Consider the following 19,430-nt stretch of genomic DNA (forward strand, 5'->3'; position numbering starts at 1 on the left):
AATATGATTTTATATATTTTGTTTAATATAGCCGTTACAGAACAAAGAAAGAAATAACTTTCTCGCTGCAGCATAGAATTCTCAGAGGAGTCCGTTGAGTTTGTAAATGTTGTAATTATTTACATCATCAAGTTGGATTTGTTCGAATTTTAGGAAGTCAGAAAACACTGAAAAAAAGTTTTTCATGACGGCTTTAGTGTTTGTTATGTAGTATAGTTTGTAATTAATTTTCTGTAACATAAAAAAAAATCGATGTCCGCCATTTTGCTTTGTTGTGTGAAGACAGGAAGGACGTTCAGCGTGATGACGGAATTTGAGGGAGTTCGTAAAAAAACTATTGACAGCAAGCAGCGTCACGGGGGGCAATAGTTGGATCTATTTGTGGTCATGTGATGAGGTTTTTAACATATCTATTATGTATTTTATATTGTAGTACTGCCGTTGGTATATTTGTTAATAGAAATGTCAAAACTTTTAAGGGGTTGTATCTTACATACTTCCATGAATCTTATCCGTTGTGCACTTATATTCATATATATGTCTCAAATGTACACTTTTGAAATAAACTCAAATAGCAAATGTATTTTCATTGTAAAATCTGGATTTCTGGTAATTTGCTGGAAAAGCTCTGTTTGAAAGACTTGCATATTTTGCAGATTCCCCACCCCTTTAACCAACCAACTGCTTCCCCTATTGAATGACATGCTTTTATGAAATGATCTAGGAAGTGCATCAGTAACATGCTTCCTGAATGCAAGGCGAGCAAACTGAGAACTTTCTTTAATCTATAGAAGTGTAGTGTTGGATACTGGGGTCTGCTCAATTGATGTCAATGTTATTGTTTAAATCGTTACCAATCACAGTGGATAGATGATTACCACACACGTTAAATGTCTGCTAAGAAATAAATAAGAGTCTTACTTCATCGAGTATTTCTAAACTCGCTAAATCATCCACATCGTCCAGGTTGGAATTGAAAGACTTCATGTAGCTGCTTTTCTTCGTATTAATACGTTCATGCCTAAAAGAAAGAAAAATGTTTTTAAAAAAAAAGAAAAAGAGAGAACAATTATTTACTAACAAACTTTACCTTTAAGTACAAAGCAGATTAGTATCCTTATGTCTAATTAATATGTTGACTCTTGGTAGTTTTCTGTAGCATTATTTTGTGCAATGTGAACTTTTTTATTTCTTATTTTTTACAAAGTTTGTTGTTCAATAGTGGTCCTTTTGTTTGGTATTTTGGCTTGAGATGAACAGCTCAATGAGATTTAGGTTGTGTTACCAAGAGGCTTACTTTTCACTCTAAGTAAGGCTTTTGTGATATTCTGTCACAATGATTGCATGCTCCAAAATTTCTGATTTTCAAGTGTATAAAAATAAATTGATTTCTATTTGTTAAAGACCTATTTATTCTTATATATATATATATATATATATATATATATATATATATATATATATATATATAGCTCTGGAAAAAATTAAGAGACCACTGCAAAATTATCAGTTTCTCTGGTTTTACTATTTATAGGTATGTGTTTGGGTAAAATGAACATTTTTGTTTTATTCTATAAACTACTGACAACATTTCTCCCAAATTCCAAATAAAAATATTGTCATTTAGAGCATTTATTTGCAGAAAATGACAACTGGTCAAAATAACAAAAAAGATGCAGTGTTGTCAGACCTCGAATAATGCAAAGAAAACAAGTTCATATTCATTTTTAAACAACACAATACTAATGTTTTAACTTAGGAAGAGTTCAGAAATCAATATTTGGTGGAATAACCCTGATTTTCAAGCACAGCTTTCATGCGTCTTGGCATGCTCTCCACCAGTCTTTCACATTGATGTTGGGTGACTTTATGCCACTCCTGGCGCAAAAATTCAAGCAGCTCGGCTTTGTTTGATGGCTTGTGACCATCCATCTTCCTCTTGATCACATTCCAGAGGTTTTCAATGGGGTTCAGGTCTGGAGATTGGGCTGGCCATGACAGGGTCTTGATCTGGTGGTCCTCCATCCACACCTTGATTGACCTGGCTGTGTGGCATGGAGCATTGTCCTGCTGGAAAAACCAATCCTCAGAGTTGGGGAACATTGTCAGAGCAGAATGAAGCAAGTTTTCTTCCAGGACAACCTTGTACTTGGCTTGATTCATGCCAAAGCTGCCCGATTCCAGCCTTGCTGAAGCACCCCCAGATCATCACCGATCCTCCACCACATTTCACAGTGGGTGCGAGACACTGTGGCTTGTAGGCCTCTCCAGGTCTCCGTCTAACTATTAGACGACCAGGTGTTGGGCAAAGCTGAAAATTGGACTCATCTGGGGGTGCTTCAGCAAGGCTGGAATCGGGCAGATTTGTCTTTGTGAAGGACGCATGAATCAAGCCAAGTACAAGGTTGTCCTGGAAGAAATCTTGCTTCCTTCTGCTCTGACAATGTTCCCCAACTCTGAGGATTGGTTTTTCCAGCAGGACAATGCTCCATGCCACACAGCCAGGTCAATCAAGGTGTGGATGGAGGACCACCAGATCAAGACCCTGTCATGGCCAGCCCAATCTCCAGACCTGAACCCCATTGAAAACCTCTGGAATGTGATCAAGAGGAAGATGGATGGTCACAAGCCATCAAACAAAGCCGAGCTGCTTGAATTTTTGCGCCAGGAGTGGCATAAAGTCACCCAACATCAATGTGAAAGACTGGTGGAGAGCATGCCAAGACGCATGAAAGCTGTGCTTGAAAATCAGGGTTATTCCACCAAATATTGATTTCTGAACTCTTCCTAAGTTAAAACATTAGTATTGTGTTGTTTAAAAATGAATATGAACTTATTTTCTTTGCATTATTCGAGGTCTGACAACACTGCATCTTTTTTGTTATTTTGACCAGTTGTCATTTTCTGCAAATAAATGCTCTAAATGACAATATTTTTATTTGGAATTTGGGAGAAATGTTGTCAGTAGTTTATAGAATAAAACAAAAATGTTCATTTTACCCAAACACATACCTATAAATAGTAAAACCAGAGAAACTGATAATTTTGCAGTGGTCTATTAATTTTAAACAGAGCTGTGTATACTGTATATATGTGCACATTTATTAGAACACCCCATTGCTTCTGTTATTTTGATTTGTTGTACACATGAAATGAAATGACTAACAAAATCTTGGAAAATTGTCAACATAGGGAAATTAGTGATTGTTTTATTGAATGCATGACTTTAAGAGGCCACACATTCAATTAAATAAAAATAGTAAGAGAAAGGCAACACAGACACATGGCAAAATGCATGAGACTTTTTAGAAGTTGTTTAAGATACCCAATTAAAGCACAAAGTGCTAATATTTTCACACATGAGTGCCTATTGTTTCTACATCACTGATTACTGACAGAAAATTGAAATTCTCACACCCAGAAGTTTCCATGCAGGTAGGTAGGTATATATATATATATATATATATATATATATATATATATATATATATATATATATATATATTAAAGGATAGAAATGACAAATGTTGAGGTGGTTCTAATACATCTGCACACACACACAATAATCAGAAATATTATACAAATCTTACATTGTAACACGTTATGCAGTTAACTGCAGTATATATATATTACCATGCCAAGCAGTACTAATACAGTATACTGATATTCCCATATTAAAAACAAATATCAATGCAATATATCACAAATATATCTTATTATATTTCAGATACATATTTTAATATTGTGGAATATATTCTTAATACTTTTATTTTTCATTTAGATAAATCATAATTTTGTATATACTTTTTCAGCATTGTTAGTAAATTAATCATATTCTGGGGTACCACTGACAGATTACTCATTAAAATCCTTAGCATATTTTTAAAGAGGAGACAGTTATGTATATATAGGGATATGAAGATATTTAGTGAGTAGCCAGTCTAAGTGAAGTCATCTGGAAACAAACTCCCCATCCCCTGTTGTACTGCTTTCCTAGAAAAAGAACATTTAAGGATACCATTCTACTCGTGAGATGTCTTGCTCAGTAAAATATTTACTATACAGGGATACCAAGATATTAAGTAAGTAAAGGGTCTTGCTGTAAATCATGTATTGTTGCCATAATATGTGCACATATATATAATTATACATTTGTGGTGTTCCATAACCAAAATGAGGCAGTACAATTGACCTTCCATGCATAACTATACTTTGAAACTAAAATAGACAGTTAAAAAAAAGTGAAGAAAGAAATGGTTTCAGAAAAAAGCAGTTTCAGTCTTGTCATGGTATGAGCCTGTACAATAGAGCCAGCAGACTGGTTTAAATAACAGTTGCCCGTTATTTAAAAGGCTATCATTGTTAAAGTTCCCTACCTTTCTGTATTTCCTGTGCTTCTGTCTGGGTTTTTTTCTTGTTGTTCTCTGTGCACAAAAATGAAAGGTTTCTTTTTTGGCACTTTTTTTTTTTTTTTTTCCTGTTTTGCTCCGTGAAGTTTGTTATGAAATATGCACAAATGTGATTTATTTTGTTGGACCCAGAGCTTTATTGTCAGAGATTTACTTGACATTAGTTACCAAGCTCTTAAAAATCTGCCGTGTAGAGTATATACACACTCTACTTATCGCTAAAGTAGACACTACTAGGATAACCCAGTAATGTACTGATGACTCTAGAACAGTCATGTGAATTTTTTGTGACCATATTATAAAAATAGCATGAGCTAAAATATACAATATTACACTCCAAATTAACAAATATTGAAAGGTGAAATGTCACTGCTGTCCTAGTTCTATTGCTGTCCAATGTGAATTAAAATCTTACAATTGAGTATCCTTTCTTGTTTGAGTGAAGACATATGACAAAATGCATTTAAATTAATGCAGAACTAACAGAAACACTCACAGTGAGAGGAATTGCTTATACAAGCCCTTTAAGTAACATTTAATTTAAGATGAAATGTCAGATTAAGTATAGTGATGCTAACACTACAGTTTAAGTATTCATTAATATACACTTAAACATGTTATTACATCTTGACCAATAACAAGGGATAACAATGCATTGCTATCAAAATATTTTCAAAATCTCCTAATGTTGGGTTATAAATCAATTACAGTATAAGATGTTCTATATGCTTTATAACACAGTATTAATATTCAGAGATGCAGTATTATTTATAACACATTCTTAAAGTGTTAATGTTGCTTTATAAAATGGCAAACATAGAGGGAGCCTTCTTATTGGCTATCAACAATCAACCATCTTCGGTAGGAGTGGGGAAGGTGGGGGTTCTGTTTTAGAAGCACAAGGGTGTAACTTCTTATTCTAACAAAATAACTTAAGATCAGTCAAATCACATTTGTAAACGACCCCAATTTGCGAGAATCAAGTAGCATTTGTATTTTGTTGCTGGAACAGTGTGCATGGAGGAAACGGCTAGAAATTGCCACTAATAAGCTACAGCCAGTTGCTTCAGAGTTGACAGTAATAGCTGATTTAAAGTGGCCTTATTGACAAGTTGCTGCTACATTATCAAATACAATGGTTTTAAAACCTGAATGAATGAAGTGAGATAAGTGTATGTCTTTCACAAACCTGTCTTACCTACAATGGAATCAGCAGTAGGCCTACTGAAAAGATTTGTCATCTGATAAAAGCTTTTCATCAAAGATAGTTGCAAATTCATTTTTACTGCTCCAAAAAAAAAAAACCCTCTCATTACCATTATAAAAGGTTATTGAGGGATATCATGGTAAAAGCATAACACCGTGGAGTGAAGTTTAGTAAAAGGGTGATACAGCATAGGCAAGCATGGGGAAAATCAGAAAAGAGCACAAGCAGGTTGGTGAATGAATAGTATAGGCATAGGAGATGTATGAGAAACTGCAAAATTACTGGCCGTATTTGCTGTGGTGAACTACTAAATTGCATTGTCGATGACAAGTTAAATTTCAACTAGTTTCTAGTTTGTTTGTTTTTTCTTTACAGAGATATTGGGGATCCTAATCTGAAAATGTAGGCATGAAAACTGATAAGGGTTACTTTATATTAAGCAATAATTACAGATTAATAAATGTTACTATTGATTACTGTAGGACAGGGTTAAGACTAGAATTAGGGTCATATATTAAATAATGCAAATTTAAAAAATGAAAACTTCTATACAATTATATTGTACATGTAATCTCATCCCCAACTTTGCACACTGCTTTCAATGTGTGGATTTAATTGCATAACACACTTTGATCCCATTGCACTGATAACTGTATTCCAGAAGCTTATTGGACATGTATTTTGACAGTGCACAGTTCTGACATTTACTTCAAACAGTCTTCATTTCATGTGCTGTCAGTTTAGCCATGTTCTCATTCACTGTAGATTGTATAACTAACCCTCATTGTATGTATATTGTCAACTCAAAGCAATCCCTATACCATGTACAGTGTTACCCGTGTTAATTTGTCATTCCTCAATAGAATTTTTTCCAAAATTATGGCACCAAAATAACATTATTTTTCATAAATATTTAACAGTTACAACATTTTTTTTTTTTTACTCTGGCTATGTGAATCCTCCCTTCCTTGTTATATATATATATATATATATATATATATATATATATATATATATATATATATATATATATTCCTGAAACTTTTCTAAACTTTGTTTAACAAGTTTTTTTTGAATACCGAGCTTCTTTTATTGTAAATATCTGTAAATAGGGTCACAGAACACAGAATAGGGCCAATTCTATATTCTCAGGACTAGTCTTGACACAATCTAAATACCTGGTTTTCTCAATGATTCCCATTTGCTGGTTGAGGTCTATGAGTTCCATCAACTGCTTTTGTAGGATTTTCTCTTTTCCTTGGACTTGTTTGATAAAATCATGTTGCAAGAGGTCTGGCACATTGGGACGCTGCTCAAAGTCCTTAATCAGGCATCTGTGCTGACAGAAAACACAGAGTCACAGTGTCCTTTTTAGATTTAAAAACATTTGAGACAGTTGGATTATCAAGTGCTGCCAACTATACATATTCTGTCCAACCAGTACATACTGTAAGCTGCTTTTAAGAATGACATATTTCTTATAAAAAAATTATATTAATAGTCATTTTGGTAACACTTTAAAATAATGGCCGCAAATTCATAATGAATTCCAGCTGAATACCACAGGAATAACACCTGAATATCTAATGCACTTCCTCTGAGTTCTGAAGTAATTCATTTAGAATTCAACCCTGTTAATTCATGTGGATTTGAATTACCTGTATTCATTCCATGTTCCTTTGTAACGACTGACATTGATGTATAAGGCATTGGAATAAGTGTTAATTCATGCATGAATGCATGTCTTATACATGTGATCAAATTATAACCTTTTGACCTCAGGAATCTTTGAAATGTATAAACCCAACAGCAATAAGTAAATAAATAAATAAACAAACAAATAAATAAATAACTATGGAAAAAAAGCTTGAATTGAATTGTAATGTTAAAATAGAACTTTCTAGTTGTGGAAATCATCACGTAGTGTGATCATAATTCTCTACAGAGTATCAGTGATAAGGTGCTTCTACAGTAGATACAGTAACAATGCCATTGATTAAGACATGCTTTATCAAAGCCTAATCAGTCAGTGCCACTCACTTGCAAATGAAGTCATTAAAATCTGCAGACCACAGTTCTGGTTGATGAAGGGTTGATGGTGGGTTTCTGTGAAGATCAATGTGAAAACGATTTTGAACAAGAGCAACTGAAACAAATCACAATGTGTAATGTGTTAAAAAAAAAAAAAAAAAGCTCAGTAAAATAGTATTGATTCCTCTCACTTTAAGGAGACAGTCAGTAGCCTGTTTAGAAAAGCAATGATTCACTTAACCTGTGTCTTCCAGATCCCCACACTAACTTGGAAGAAAAAAAAAAGTATAAGGAAAAAAAAAGTGCCAAATATAGCCTAACAGCCTCTTCATTGCTCAAGCAAGTCGCCTGAATGCAGGCACGTTCAAGAAGCTATTAATCTGCTGTCATATAAACCCGCAGGTTATCAGTCTTAAAGCATATAATAAACAAGGTTGGCTTTCCCTCTAAATGAGCTCCTTCAAGGAGCACTTCCACCTTTATAATGTAGCATAGGTTTGTGCTATTCCACAATGAACTGTACTCTGTAGCAAGGCCTTACCATTGAAGAACAGTGCCATTCATCTTCTCTGACTTGCAATGCCGGGTACATTGCTTTTAACACAGGGTGCTTTAAGTAACTGAGCGGCTCAGAGCAAGAACCTTCCCCCTCATCAGATCAATGATTAAATCAGCTCTGTAGGGCTCTGAGCTGCTCAGGGGGAGCGGAACTGAACTTGCCGTTAAGTGAGCTGCTCTGGGCGGCTCAGTTCCTTAACACACCCAATGGCTTTCTTAACCTGGTATCAAACTCAGTGCGTGTTGAGGCAGTGAATGTTGCTAAACAATGGAAACTTTTTTCTACCATCAGCAATTAATGGCTCTGTAACAGGGGAGGTCTGTGCTGACTGTCTGGCGCATGCATGGTTCTGCAGGAAGAGGGCAGCAGCCTCGTAAGATCCACCTGTCAGTCATGGTGATGACACGGAGTGGTGGGGAACAGGGTGTTTTGGCTTTCCCTCTCTCTGAGTGGCTGAGAGACGGGCCTTGGGGGATTGCTCGGCCCATAAGAACTGCGCTTGGTTGTGCATTTGGGTGGCCATGACCAGAGAAGCCCAGTGACGCTAGCTGAGGTGCCACTGATCAACACAAAAAAGTCCATAATGTCAAAGAGAAAAATAAAATCTACAAATTGTTCTAAATTAATTACAAATATAAAACAGAAAATAATTGATTGCATAAGTATTCACCCCCTTTGCTATGAAACACCTAAATAAGCTCTGGTGCAACCAATTGTCTTTAAAAGTCACATAATTAGTTGAATGGAGTCCACCTGTGTGCAATTAAGGTGTTTCACATGATTTCAGGTTAAATACACCTGTCTCTGGGAGGTCCCAAAGTTGGTTAGTACATTTCCTAACAAAAACTACATCATGAAGACGAAGGAACATTCAAAGCAAATCCGGAATAAGGTTCTTCAAAAGCACCAATCAGGGGTAGGATATAAGAACATTTCCAAGGCATTGAATATCCCCCGGAGCACAGTAAAGTCCATTATTAAGAAATGGAGAGAATATGGCACAACTGTGAATCTGTCTAGAACAGGCCGTCCTCAAAAACTGAGTATCCGGGCGAGAAGGGCACTAGTCAGGGAGGCCACCAAGAGGCCTATGGCAACTCTAAATGAGTTACAGTCTTCCACGGCTGAGCTGGGAGACACTGTACATATGGCAACAATAGCCCTGGTGCTTCACAAAACTGGCCTTTATGGGAGAGTGACAAAAAGAAAAACATTGTTGAAAAAAACTCACATCATATCTCGGCTAGAGTTTGCCAGCAGGCTGAGACCAAGTGGAAGAAGATTCTATGCTCTGATGAGACCAAAATAGAGCTTTTTGGCCTCAACGCTAAGCGCTATGTTTGGCGCAAGCCTAACACTGCACATCATCCTGAGAACACCACCCCTACCGTGAAGCATGCTATGGGGATGCTTCTCTGCGTCAGGGCCTGGAAAGCTCGTGAAGATAGAGGGCAAAATGGATGCAGCAAAGTACAGAGAAATCCTGGAGGAAATCTGCTGAAGTCTGCAAGAGACCTGGGACTTGGGAGAAGATTCATCTTCCAGCAGGACAATGACCCCAAACATACAGCCAAAGCCACACTGGAGTGGCTTAAAAACAAAAAGGTCAATGTCTTGGAGTGGCCCAGTCAAAGCCCGGACCTCAATCCAATTGAGAATATGTGGAAAGAGTTGAAAATTGCTGTTCACCAAAGGTCCCCATCCAACTTGACGGAGCTTGAGCGATTTTGCAAAGAAGAATGGGCAAAAATTGCAGTGACCAGATGTGCAGGTAGAGACTCATCCAAATAGACTCATGGCTGTAATTGCTGCCAAAGGTGCCTCTACCAAATATTGACTCAAGGGGGTGAATACTTATGCAATCAATTATTTTCTGTTTTGTATTTGTAATTAATTTAGAACAATTTGTAGATTTTATTTTTCACTTTGACATTATGGACTTTTTTGTGTTGATCAGTGGCAAAACTCCTAATTAAATCAATTTTGATTCCATGTTGTAACACAATAAAATGTGGAAAAGTCCAAGGGGGGTGAATACTTTTGAGAGCCACTGTATACCAACAATATACTGTGTACTGAGAACTGTCTACCCGATTGGATTGAGCACCCCCCCTGATATTGAGCATGTTCTCCTGGTACAGATATACCCAGGTCCCTTGACCACAGCCTGTTCCCAAGCGAGCAGATATCTGCTATTTGAACTGCTGAGCATCAGTACACAGGTGTGTATGTGTGGACTAGGGATGTGGGGTCAAATTGAAAGTGAGCAAAGTCAATCTGAAATGGGCGTGGTCACATTGAAAGTAGGAGGGGCCAAGAAAAACAAAACACGGGCTATTCATAGAATAAGCCCCACACAGGAGGTTCCACTCCAGCTAATTTCAATGAGTAGAGCGTTAGAGATGGTTTGGGGCGGCTGGGAATTCTGCAATACCAGCCTATGAAACACATGCTGCAGGGGTAAAAAAAAAAAAATACATTGCTACATTTGTATGGGTAATAAGGGTTTTGTTGTTCTGCAATATTCCACTGGGTACCTTTACATATATTGTATTTGAAACCAGAGTGGAACCTCTAACATTAAAAGGTAGTAAACCATACACAAGTTGTTTGGCCCAGCCAAATGATGGATTTGGCCCAGGCCTTTGCCAAATCCTGTACAACATTTCGTGTGGACTGTGGATTCTCTTTTTTGTGTTTTACTAAATAAAGTCCCTTTGGTGTATATCTAGCTTTACTGGTGTTCCCATTGAAAAATCCAGACAAAGCTTTATGAATAAGTACTCAGATAATATTTAAACTTAATTCATCTTGGGGGAAAAAAAAACATCTTGAAATGTGAGACATATGTTAAAGAAGCTTGAATACACTAACTGTGTAATGAAACCAAAGAATTGTTTAAAACGAGCCAAGCTCCATTTTTATAATTAACTACACAGATGAACTTGATTTTACTGTGTAAGTATACTCTGATGTTTAGAACAAGCAAGTGCATGTCATTGCAGCACTCACAATGAGTGCTACAGCACTTGCTGCAGCAGAGTCGTGCAGGTTAGGAGATACGCAGTGTGATGTATCCTCTTGACTGAAGCCTGCCAGTAATAGATGGAGTACAAACGCCAGAGGGTGTGACCCAAAACAAATGACTCAGCCTTCAAGTTGATATAGGTGATATTGGAATAACAAACAAAGCCATAACATTATGTTCTCTTCTAAAAAATAATTCAAAAGGTTGACGCTAGAAAGCTTAAAATGTACTTTGAGGTTACTTTAAGAATTCTTACAGGCACCTTAGTTGTGTCTTGCTAGGTTTACAACATTAGCAGTTTGATTTTTGTTTGAACAAAAATTGTGCAAAATGTGATAAATCTACTTTCTATTTTTACAGTACTTACTGTATACTATTTGTTTCTCGACAGAAAGAAGTCTGGAATATTCCTTACACCTAGGTTAAAACAGCAACTTTAATCAGCCTTCAAAAACACAGCCTTCTTTAAAAGGCATTTACAGTATACATGTAGAAATGCAAAGATATTTCTAGCAGGGAATAGCATCCCACTCAGACAATGTCTCTGATGCTGTACTATAAATTTAGCAAAAACAAACAAAACAGCATATTCATCTCTAAATGTTTAGAAATGAGTTTCCTCCTGTTCCATACATAAAGTCCTCTTAATCTACAAACCAATCATCTGAATTATACTTTTGTTTTCTTGCCCCCACTTACAGTACATATTTTGTCAAATTCACTTGCTAACTATTCAACTGTAAATGCAGTTTCCAGCTAATTAAAATTAGATCATTAAAACAGTTTTTGAAGGTGTATTTTACTGTCCTGTAAAACTTATTACAAAAGAAATATCAAAAGCACACAGAGGAAAGTATATGTTATTTGGCATATAAAGCACAGACTGAACATTAAATCCCACTAAAGTTTCTATAAATCCACTTTACTTTTTTTTTTTAGATATGCAGTTAGGAAAACATCAACTACAAATGACTGAATATAGTTAACCCTTATGTGTTAATATATTTGTAAGTGTCTCATGTGGGACTAGATTGTTTATGAGCTGTGTTCTATATCAAAGCATACAGAGTCTTCTTCTCAGCTGCAGGTTTTCTTACACCTCTTAATGTGCCTATACTGAATATAAATAGCAACTTGCATTTGATACACAATACAAATGAATGAGAATTTTAGTTTTTTCTCAAGATTCTAAAACATTTCATTTAAGATATGCAGCCAGGGAAGCAGATCTAATATTAGATTTACAGTTTGACACCTACCGGTAATCTTAAAATTACAAACACATATTGTTTTATACGCGAAGGCAGTGAACCCTCATTTACTGCAGCTTAAGAAAGGAAGGTGTCAAGCTGAGTTGTTTACTGACTCAAAACTGACTCTCCATCGCATTAGATTCAGTGAGAAGAGAAATAACTGAATGCTATCTATCTGACAGTTACCATAATCTCAAATAGGACACAGTTGTTGTCTTGTGACTTTGTTATCAGTTACCTGTGGTGCCATTATATTACATAAACAGCAGAGAGCCCCAACATATGTAAAAAATAAAACGCATTCACATTACCTTGGTATTTTAAAGAGTGCTCTCATGGGATGCAGATCCGCAAGTGGTGGATCTCCATCTCCCAGCTCAATGGCAGTAATACCAAGAGACCAAACATCACACCTTGAATCATAGGTAGAATCCAGCTGCTGTTCGCATGCAATTACCTTGAAAAGAGAAGAACACAGAGTTACAGAGCCTCTTTCATTTGCATGTACAGCAAATTTCCATTCCTCTAGTTCCTGAACGAGTTTGTCTGCACCCACTGCTGTCCAGCACAAAAGTACTGAATTACATAATTCACCTAATCACCGTGCAGGATCACTTGCTATGGTGAAGAGGCGCTGGGCTCTGCAACAGCAGCCTCCAACAGTGGGGTCACCATGTGGGAGGGAGAGGAAGCAGAAGAACATCATAGAATGAAGTCATGGATTTAAACAGAGAAACGAACAGAAGGTACTGTACAAATGAAATCGGAAACAAAAGAGATTTTCAAACACAAATCCCCCGAGAAACAGAATAAGAATTCAGTCAAAACTTCCGAAGTGCACTGAAAGACAATTTTCAAATGAATCGTTTTATTTAGAGCATTTGTATTTTTGTGAGAAAGACTGCAGTCAAGAATCGGGGGTGTGGTAGTATTAAAAACCCTTACTATCTGTATGTCTCCTTTTTGAGATTTTGCAAACTGGTTTGAATTGACAATGGTAGACCATGTTATGTAGAAAAGGAAGCCATATTTTAAGAGGTGTGATGGGCTTGACTCATGGCAAGATCATCATCCATTAACATTGTTCATACATGTGGCTGTTCTAGCAATTCTGTTGTATGTGTTAATTCTAGGCACATGTGTCCCAGTTACTGGTTGATAGTAGTACATACATGAGTATTTAATGAATTGCAGTTAACTAATTCGGTAAATAATTAAGTAAAAATTGAAAATGAAGAACCCTTATTAAATGTATAATACACTCAATTCTAACTATACAGTATAACAGTATGACATTTATTATTGTACCAACACATCTTAGCCATAACAGCTATCTTGTTTACTGTCTTAACACTCAATGGACCCAATATAATCAATGTATGAATTCCTAGATGATACTGTATAATATTTTTGCATCACTGCAGCTGTTCTGTCCTCATGGTATTGCAGAAGTAGCAACAATGTTTACAGTTTTTTCCATATGATTCAAACAAATTGGGATTTTAGCATTAACCCAAAATCGACTTTTGTTTATAACTACTGTACATGCTCAGCTGTTAAAACATACCTCGGGTGCCATCCAAAAAGGAGTGCCCACTGAAGTATTCCTGCGAAGGCGATCGCTTGTCAGCTGGGCAGAGACACCTAAATGTCAAAAAAAAGGAAGGAACATTGCAAAAAGAACGTGATTGATCTAAGATCTATATGAAAACTATGCATTGGAATAGATATTCATCATCAAAATCAGCACTAGCATTCTTGTACCTTCCATTCAATACAGTAGTGTGTGCATTTATCAGAACACCCCATTGCTTCTGTTGTTTTGATTTGCATATGAAATCAAACCACTGTAACTGAAAATCTTGGGAAATGGTCCAAATAGGCAAATCAGAGAATGTCTAATTTAATTGATGCCTTTAATAGGTCACACATGCAAGAATTAAAAAAGTAAGAGAAAAGGAACACATAACCACAAATTATTTATTTCTTAGCAGACACCCTTATCCAGGGTGACTTACAATCGCAACAAAATATCATAATACAAGAGCCACAAATGGTAAAATGCATGAGATTTTTGTTTAAGATGCCTAATTAAAGCACAAAATGGTCTAATATCTTCACACACAAGTGCCTATTGTTTCTATATCACTGATTGTTGACCAGAAATTTACATTTTTACACACACAAATGGCTGCAAATGATGCTGCCACATATACAGTATGTAAATTCATAAAACTGTTTTGAATTACAAATACTTGATTGATTGAACTTGAGGAAGGTTGTCACCATAAGGCGATTTAGAATGTGTGACCAGTAAAGGTCATGACAGTTTAGGTGCAGTGAACTTATTACAAAATGCTCTTTAGCCATGGGAAGAACATTTTAACATTCAGTAGTATGGCTTTTTCAAATTATAAGAGACTAAGGATTATCAGACCATTAATATTTCCCCACGTGCTGTCAGCAAGATACCACAGAAAAGGGAGCAAACTGATTCATTAGAAACAAGGAAAGCTGTGGATGATAGTCAGCAGTTATTAGGCACCTGTCAGTAGTTATTATGATGAATTGAAGTCTCACAAACAGACTGTGACAGTGTCCCTCAGTTATATTCTGGAAATGCTTGTTTCTGATGGTATAAAAGCCTACAAAATAGAAGACTGGAATAGTTGTGTTACTTTAGTGTGGTTGAATTAAAATGTTCAATATTTGTTTTTCTCATTTGCTGGCCAGTAAACTTCTAAATCTTTTCTATCCTATTTTATGAATTGTACAATAAAAGTAATATTAACTTTATGGAACTGTAGGTTTATAAAACGTACTGTATTTGTGTATTTTATGTGATTTGAATTGTAGGCCTAGAAACCCTTATCTTATCCAAACAAGATGGCTTCTACCATGGTGATCTGTTAGAGGGGCAGGGCCTTCACTTCCAGCCGCATATGGGTTACAGGAAGTTGAAGCCTCAAATTTGACATATTTAATAAAAAATAGTTGTTTTAATTTTGGTAAACAGGACAATGATTTTAGTGCAGGAGAATGTCTAAGACAAACAATATTGGGAATGAGTATGTTATTAAACAATAATGTTTAAATATTTTTTTCCTGATAGTCATGTGACCTCCTCCTAAAGCTATATTAATGAGACCTCTGTTGTCAGTAGTTGTTAAGGTCAAGAACAGTGAGCAGAGAGCAGAGAGCATTCAGCAGAGAGCAATAAGCAGTGAGCAGAGAGCAGAGAGCAGAGAGCAGTGAGCAGAGAGCAGAGAGCAGACAGTAGAGAGCAGCGAGCAGAGAGCAGAGAGCAGTGAGCAGTGAGCCTGACTAGTGTACATTAAGGCAAGTGAGCAATGCCCTAACTATAGAATATCACCTGCATCTAAATAAATAAAAAAAATTAAAAAAATAAATCATCACTTTTGAGTTCAAGAAATGCTGTTTGGACTGTTTTCTTTGCCCTAAACATGAAACCCGCTTCATCTTGGTGTCAGAGTGGGATGTCCAGTCCTAGAAAAGGGGGATGCATAAGATTTGAACTACATATTGGTGGCAGCAGTGGGATGTCCAGTCCTAGAAAAGGGGGATGTATAAGAGTTGAACTACATATTGGTGTCAGAGTGGGATGTCCAGTCCTAGAAAAGGGCGATGCATCTTGGCGATGCATTCCAATATCTGGAAGGTTGGTGGGAGAAAAGATACCATCTTCAAAGTGTTGAGCTGGGGAAGAAGAGGCCTGTTCCAGAGGGAAAATGGAGGGGGCAGCATGATGGGAGTAGCCTTTGTCACAGATTATCACTGATTTGGTCAATTATTATTATTCATTTCTTAGCAGACGCCCTTATCCAGGGCGACTTACAATTGTTACAAGATATCACATTATACATTATTTCACATTATACAGTTATCACATTATTTTTACATACAATTGCCCATTTATACAGTTGGGTTTTTACTGGAGCAATCTAGGTAAAGTACCTTGCTCAAGGGTACAAGAGCAGTGTCCCCCACTGGGGATTGAACCCACAACCCTCCGGTCAAGAGTCCAGTGCCCTAACCACAACTCCACACATGATCAGGCAAGAGGCTGCTGAAACCCGGAGGCATTTGAATAACAGTGATTTGAATGTTGCAAATAATGCATTGCACATTCATACTGTTTACAAGTATTCAAATATTCATGGAAAAGGTTGTCCAAAAGTCTTCATCCTCAGACATATGCAAATGAGAACAGGTGTGTGGGTCATGGGATGGTCTAACCAGAATGGACGTAATCAGGAACAGGTTGTATAACATCATAACATAAAAGAAACTTCTGTAGATAGTGGGGTCCAATAGAAAGCTAAGATCGGGGCACCCCTTTCTATACTGAGAAAGGCATGCTTCCCAAGAAAATATGTTATTGGCTGACCAATAACCAGCCTCCTATGGAATCTTTGCAGACCCTGATTCACCTATGGCTATTTAGAAAACTTATTAACTCTAAAAAAATAATGGCTGTCTTAAAAGATTATGGAAAATCTATTTGGAATATTATTGTTCAAGGCATTTTTCTGGACTCTCCCATATTAGAAACAAAAACAGCATACCTTTTGGCAGTTCTTTCAGATTATCAGAATGATTGTAGTCTCAATTAGAATACCCATAAATAAATTGAAATGCCTTTTCCTCTAAAATTTATTTTCCTGTAATGAGTCACTGCGGGGGCTTTCTCATCTCTGCTGATCAGTCAGTCGTGCAGTTGGTATAAACGGTTTGCTTCACGCTTCAGATTATCACAGTATTACACAATGCATGGGAGAAACACAGAGCACATGTTTAGTTTGTAAATATCCCTTATCTACAGACCATCGGTAGGGCTCCTAATAATAACACTTCTTAAATGAAACATACATACCCTTCTTCATTTGAAAACCAGGTTTTAACCACTGATAGGCACAATATTGAAACCTATTCTTCTGGGCTGAAATCTATCTACCATAATGGAGGCATTACTTGCATTAAAGTTTTCATATAGAGCAGTGAAAATTACCTGTAAATAACAGGTTATATTAAGTGTGAAAGTGTGAATAAACATGAATTCATGTTATCATTTCTTAGATTTTATTTTATAGTTTATTACATTGGTACAAATAAAACACTGGACCAAACAAGGTATTATAACGAAAACAACCTCCTCCACTAGAATTTCGAACCCCTCTGCGTGCAGTTTTAGTTTGCATTGCCTCTGCCTGTCCCCTGCGGAGGGCTGCTTCTGTTGATCGCTCATTTTTGGTCAATGTAAGCCACCTCCACCTTTCAGAATAAACCACTTACCAAATGAAAAACCTGGACTGATGGGGCTTTTTATATCACGGTGGTCATGGGAAAGTCTCTGACATTATCATGCACATTAAATAATCGCTCACAATGCATGTAGTGTGCACGCTATGGTATGTATGGCCTTAGCATTGGAAGACAAGCGTAACATGACCAATAAGTTGCCACCTGTTCTATCAAAACATTACACACAAAAGACAACATTCCTCTGCCCAGGAGAGCAACTACCAAGAAAAGGTGTTAAAACCAATCCTCACCCAGGACAACTGGAAGCTGCTAGACTGGAAAATGCTGGCAGATGTTGGTCAACGGCTTATTTTTCCACCTGAGATTGCCACCACTAACCTTCGACCAGATATTGTCTTATGGTCTGGATCAGCACGCCTTGTTCAACTGGTAGAGTTAACAGTGGAGGAGGAGGAGGCTGTAGATGAGGCGTATGAGAGGAAGAAACTGCGGTATGCTCAACTAGCCACTGAAGCGGAAAAGCGAGGATGGAGAGTCCAGGTTTACCCAGTGGAGGTGGGTTGTCGAGGATTTATGGCACATTCTACAACCCAGTTTCTCAGAGACGTCGGATTCAGTGGCCAAGAGTTGCGTCGCACAGTGAAGAACTTATCTGAAGCAGCAGGGAGGAGCAGCAACTGGCTGTGGGTGAGACGGAAAGATTCTGGCTGGGGATCTCAAGCACAATAGAAAGAAAGAAACGCTGATGTACAGGTAAGTAAGCTGGGCTGAGTTGAGTGGGGGATGGAGGGGGGTGATGCTGGGACGCCAGAATCACCGTCAAGCTCTCTTGAGGGGAAGGTGCCCACTTGAAGACCCCAGAGATGTACCCTACTTAGCTCAATCCAGACGGTTGTCATGCTGATGCGCTGGGGATACCGCACTGTGGTTGATCCCCGGAGTCAACATTGCAGCCGTTGTGTGTGCTGATGCGCTAGGGAGGCAAAATAAGCTGATCCCTGGAGGCAGCATTACACTTCAGCCATCAACACCTGACAGAAGGATATCTACATCATCATATGGAAGGAAGCGCAAATGGATGGAGACACAGATGGATCACATTAGTTATCTGTAAAGCTACGTCTTAGTTGGTGCTTATCTTGGTGCAAATCAGCATGAAGTTTTAACATCTACTCTCGTGTAATGGAAATCATGTAAATTAGCCAAATAGTGTGCACTTAAATGAATGTGTTCTGTGTTTGTAAATGGGGCAGTAAATTTAGATTAAATGAAATCCTTTTAAAAAGATAGTCTTTAACAAAGAAAATTGATTACTACATGATATTAGGCTACTGTAGCTTTTGTCCAGCTCCATGATTTTACATATGGACAAAAGAGGATCAATATATACCTTTGTCGACCAGACCAACAGTTCATCACAACTGTAAAAATGAGTGTCAGATTCATAGTCTCAGAACTAAGAATAAAGCTGCCTGTGACAAGAAGTGCTAAAAATAAAAGCCAGGATACTGTAGCTGCTGGGTTTAATCAGCCCTAATGACCCTGAGAAATCCTGCCGTGTCAGCCTGCAGTCTAAATATATCACCATGCTTCATTTTAGAAACGTTGTGCCACTAATCCCATTTGCTTCTGTTACTCGTGTCACCTATTTTTCAGTATA

General features: G+C 37.2%; 1 protein-coding gene across 4 annotated transcripts in view; it reads right to left on the bottom strand.

Moving 5' to 3' along the window:
• LOC117435730 (myosin-IIIa-like) overlaps positions 1 to 19,430 on the bottom strand; it is a 99,625-nt gene that overhangs the window by 39,580 nt on the left and 40,615 nt on the right. For 3 of the 4 annotated variants that reach the window (XM_059019783.1, XM_059019786.1, XM_034059114.3), the window contains exons 6-11: positions 14,055 to 14,131; positions 12,799 to 12,944; positions 7,657 to 7,722; positions 6,795 to 6,950; positions 4,377 to 4,424; positions 922 to 1,021 (exon numbers count right to left, since the gene is read on the bottom strand). In XM_059019783.1, coding sequence (XP_058875766.1) covers positions 922 to 1,021; positions 4,377 to 4,424; positions 6,795 to 6,950; positions 7,657 to 7,722; positions 12,799 to 12,944; positions 14,055 to 14,131 — 593 coding nt within the window. The remainder of the gene's footprint in view (positions 1 to 921; positions 1,022 to 4,376; positions 4,425 to 6,794; positions 6,951 to 7,656; positions 7,723 to 12,798; positions 12,945 to 14,054; positions 14,132 to 19,430) is intronic. The other variant, XM_059019785.1, reaches the window with a different exon arrangement.

The sequence above is a fragment of the Acipenser ruthenus genome, chromosome 3 (genome assembly GCF_902713425.1).
Source record: "Acipenser ruthenus chromosome 3, fAciRut3.2 maternal haplotype, whole genome shotgun sequence".
In the NCBI taxonomy this organism is placed as follows: domain Eukaryota; kingdom Metazoa; phylum Chordata; class Actinopteri; order Acipenseriformes; family Acipenseridae; genus Acipenser; species Acipenser ruthenus.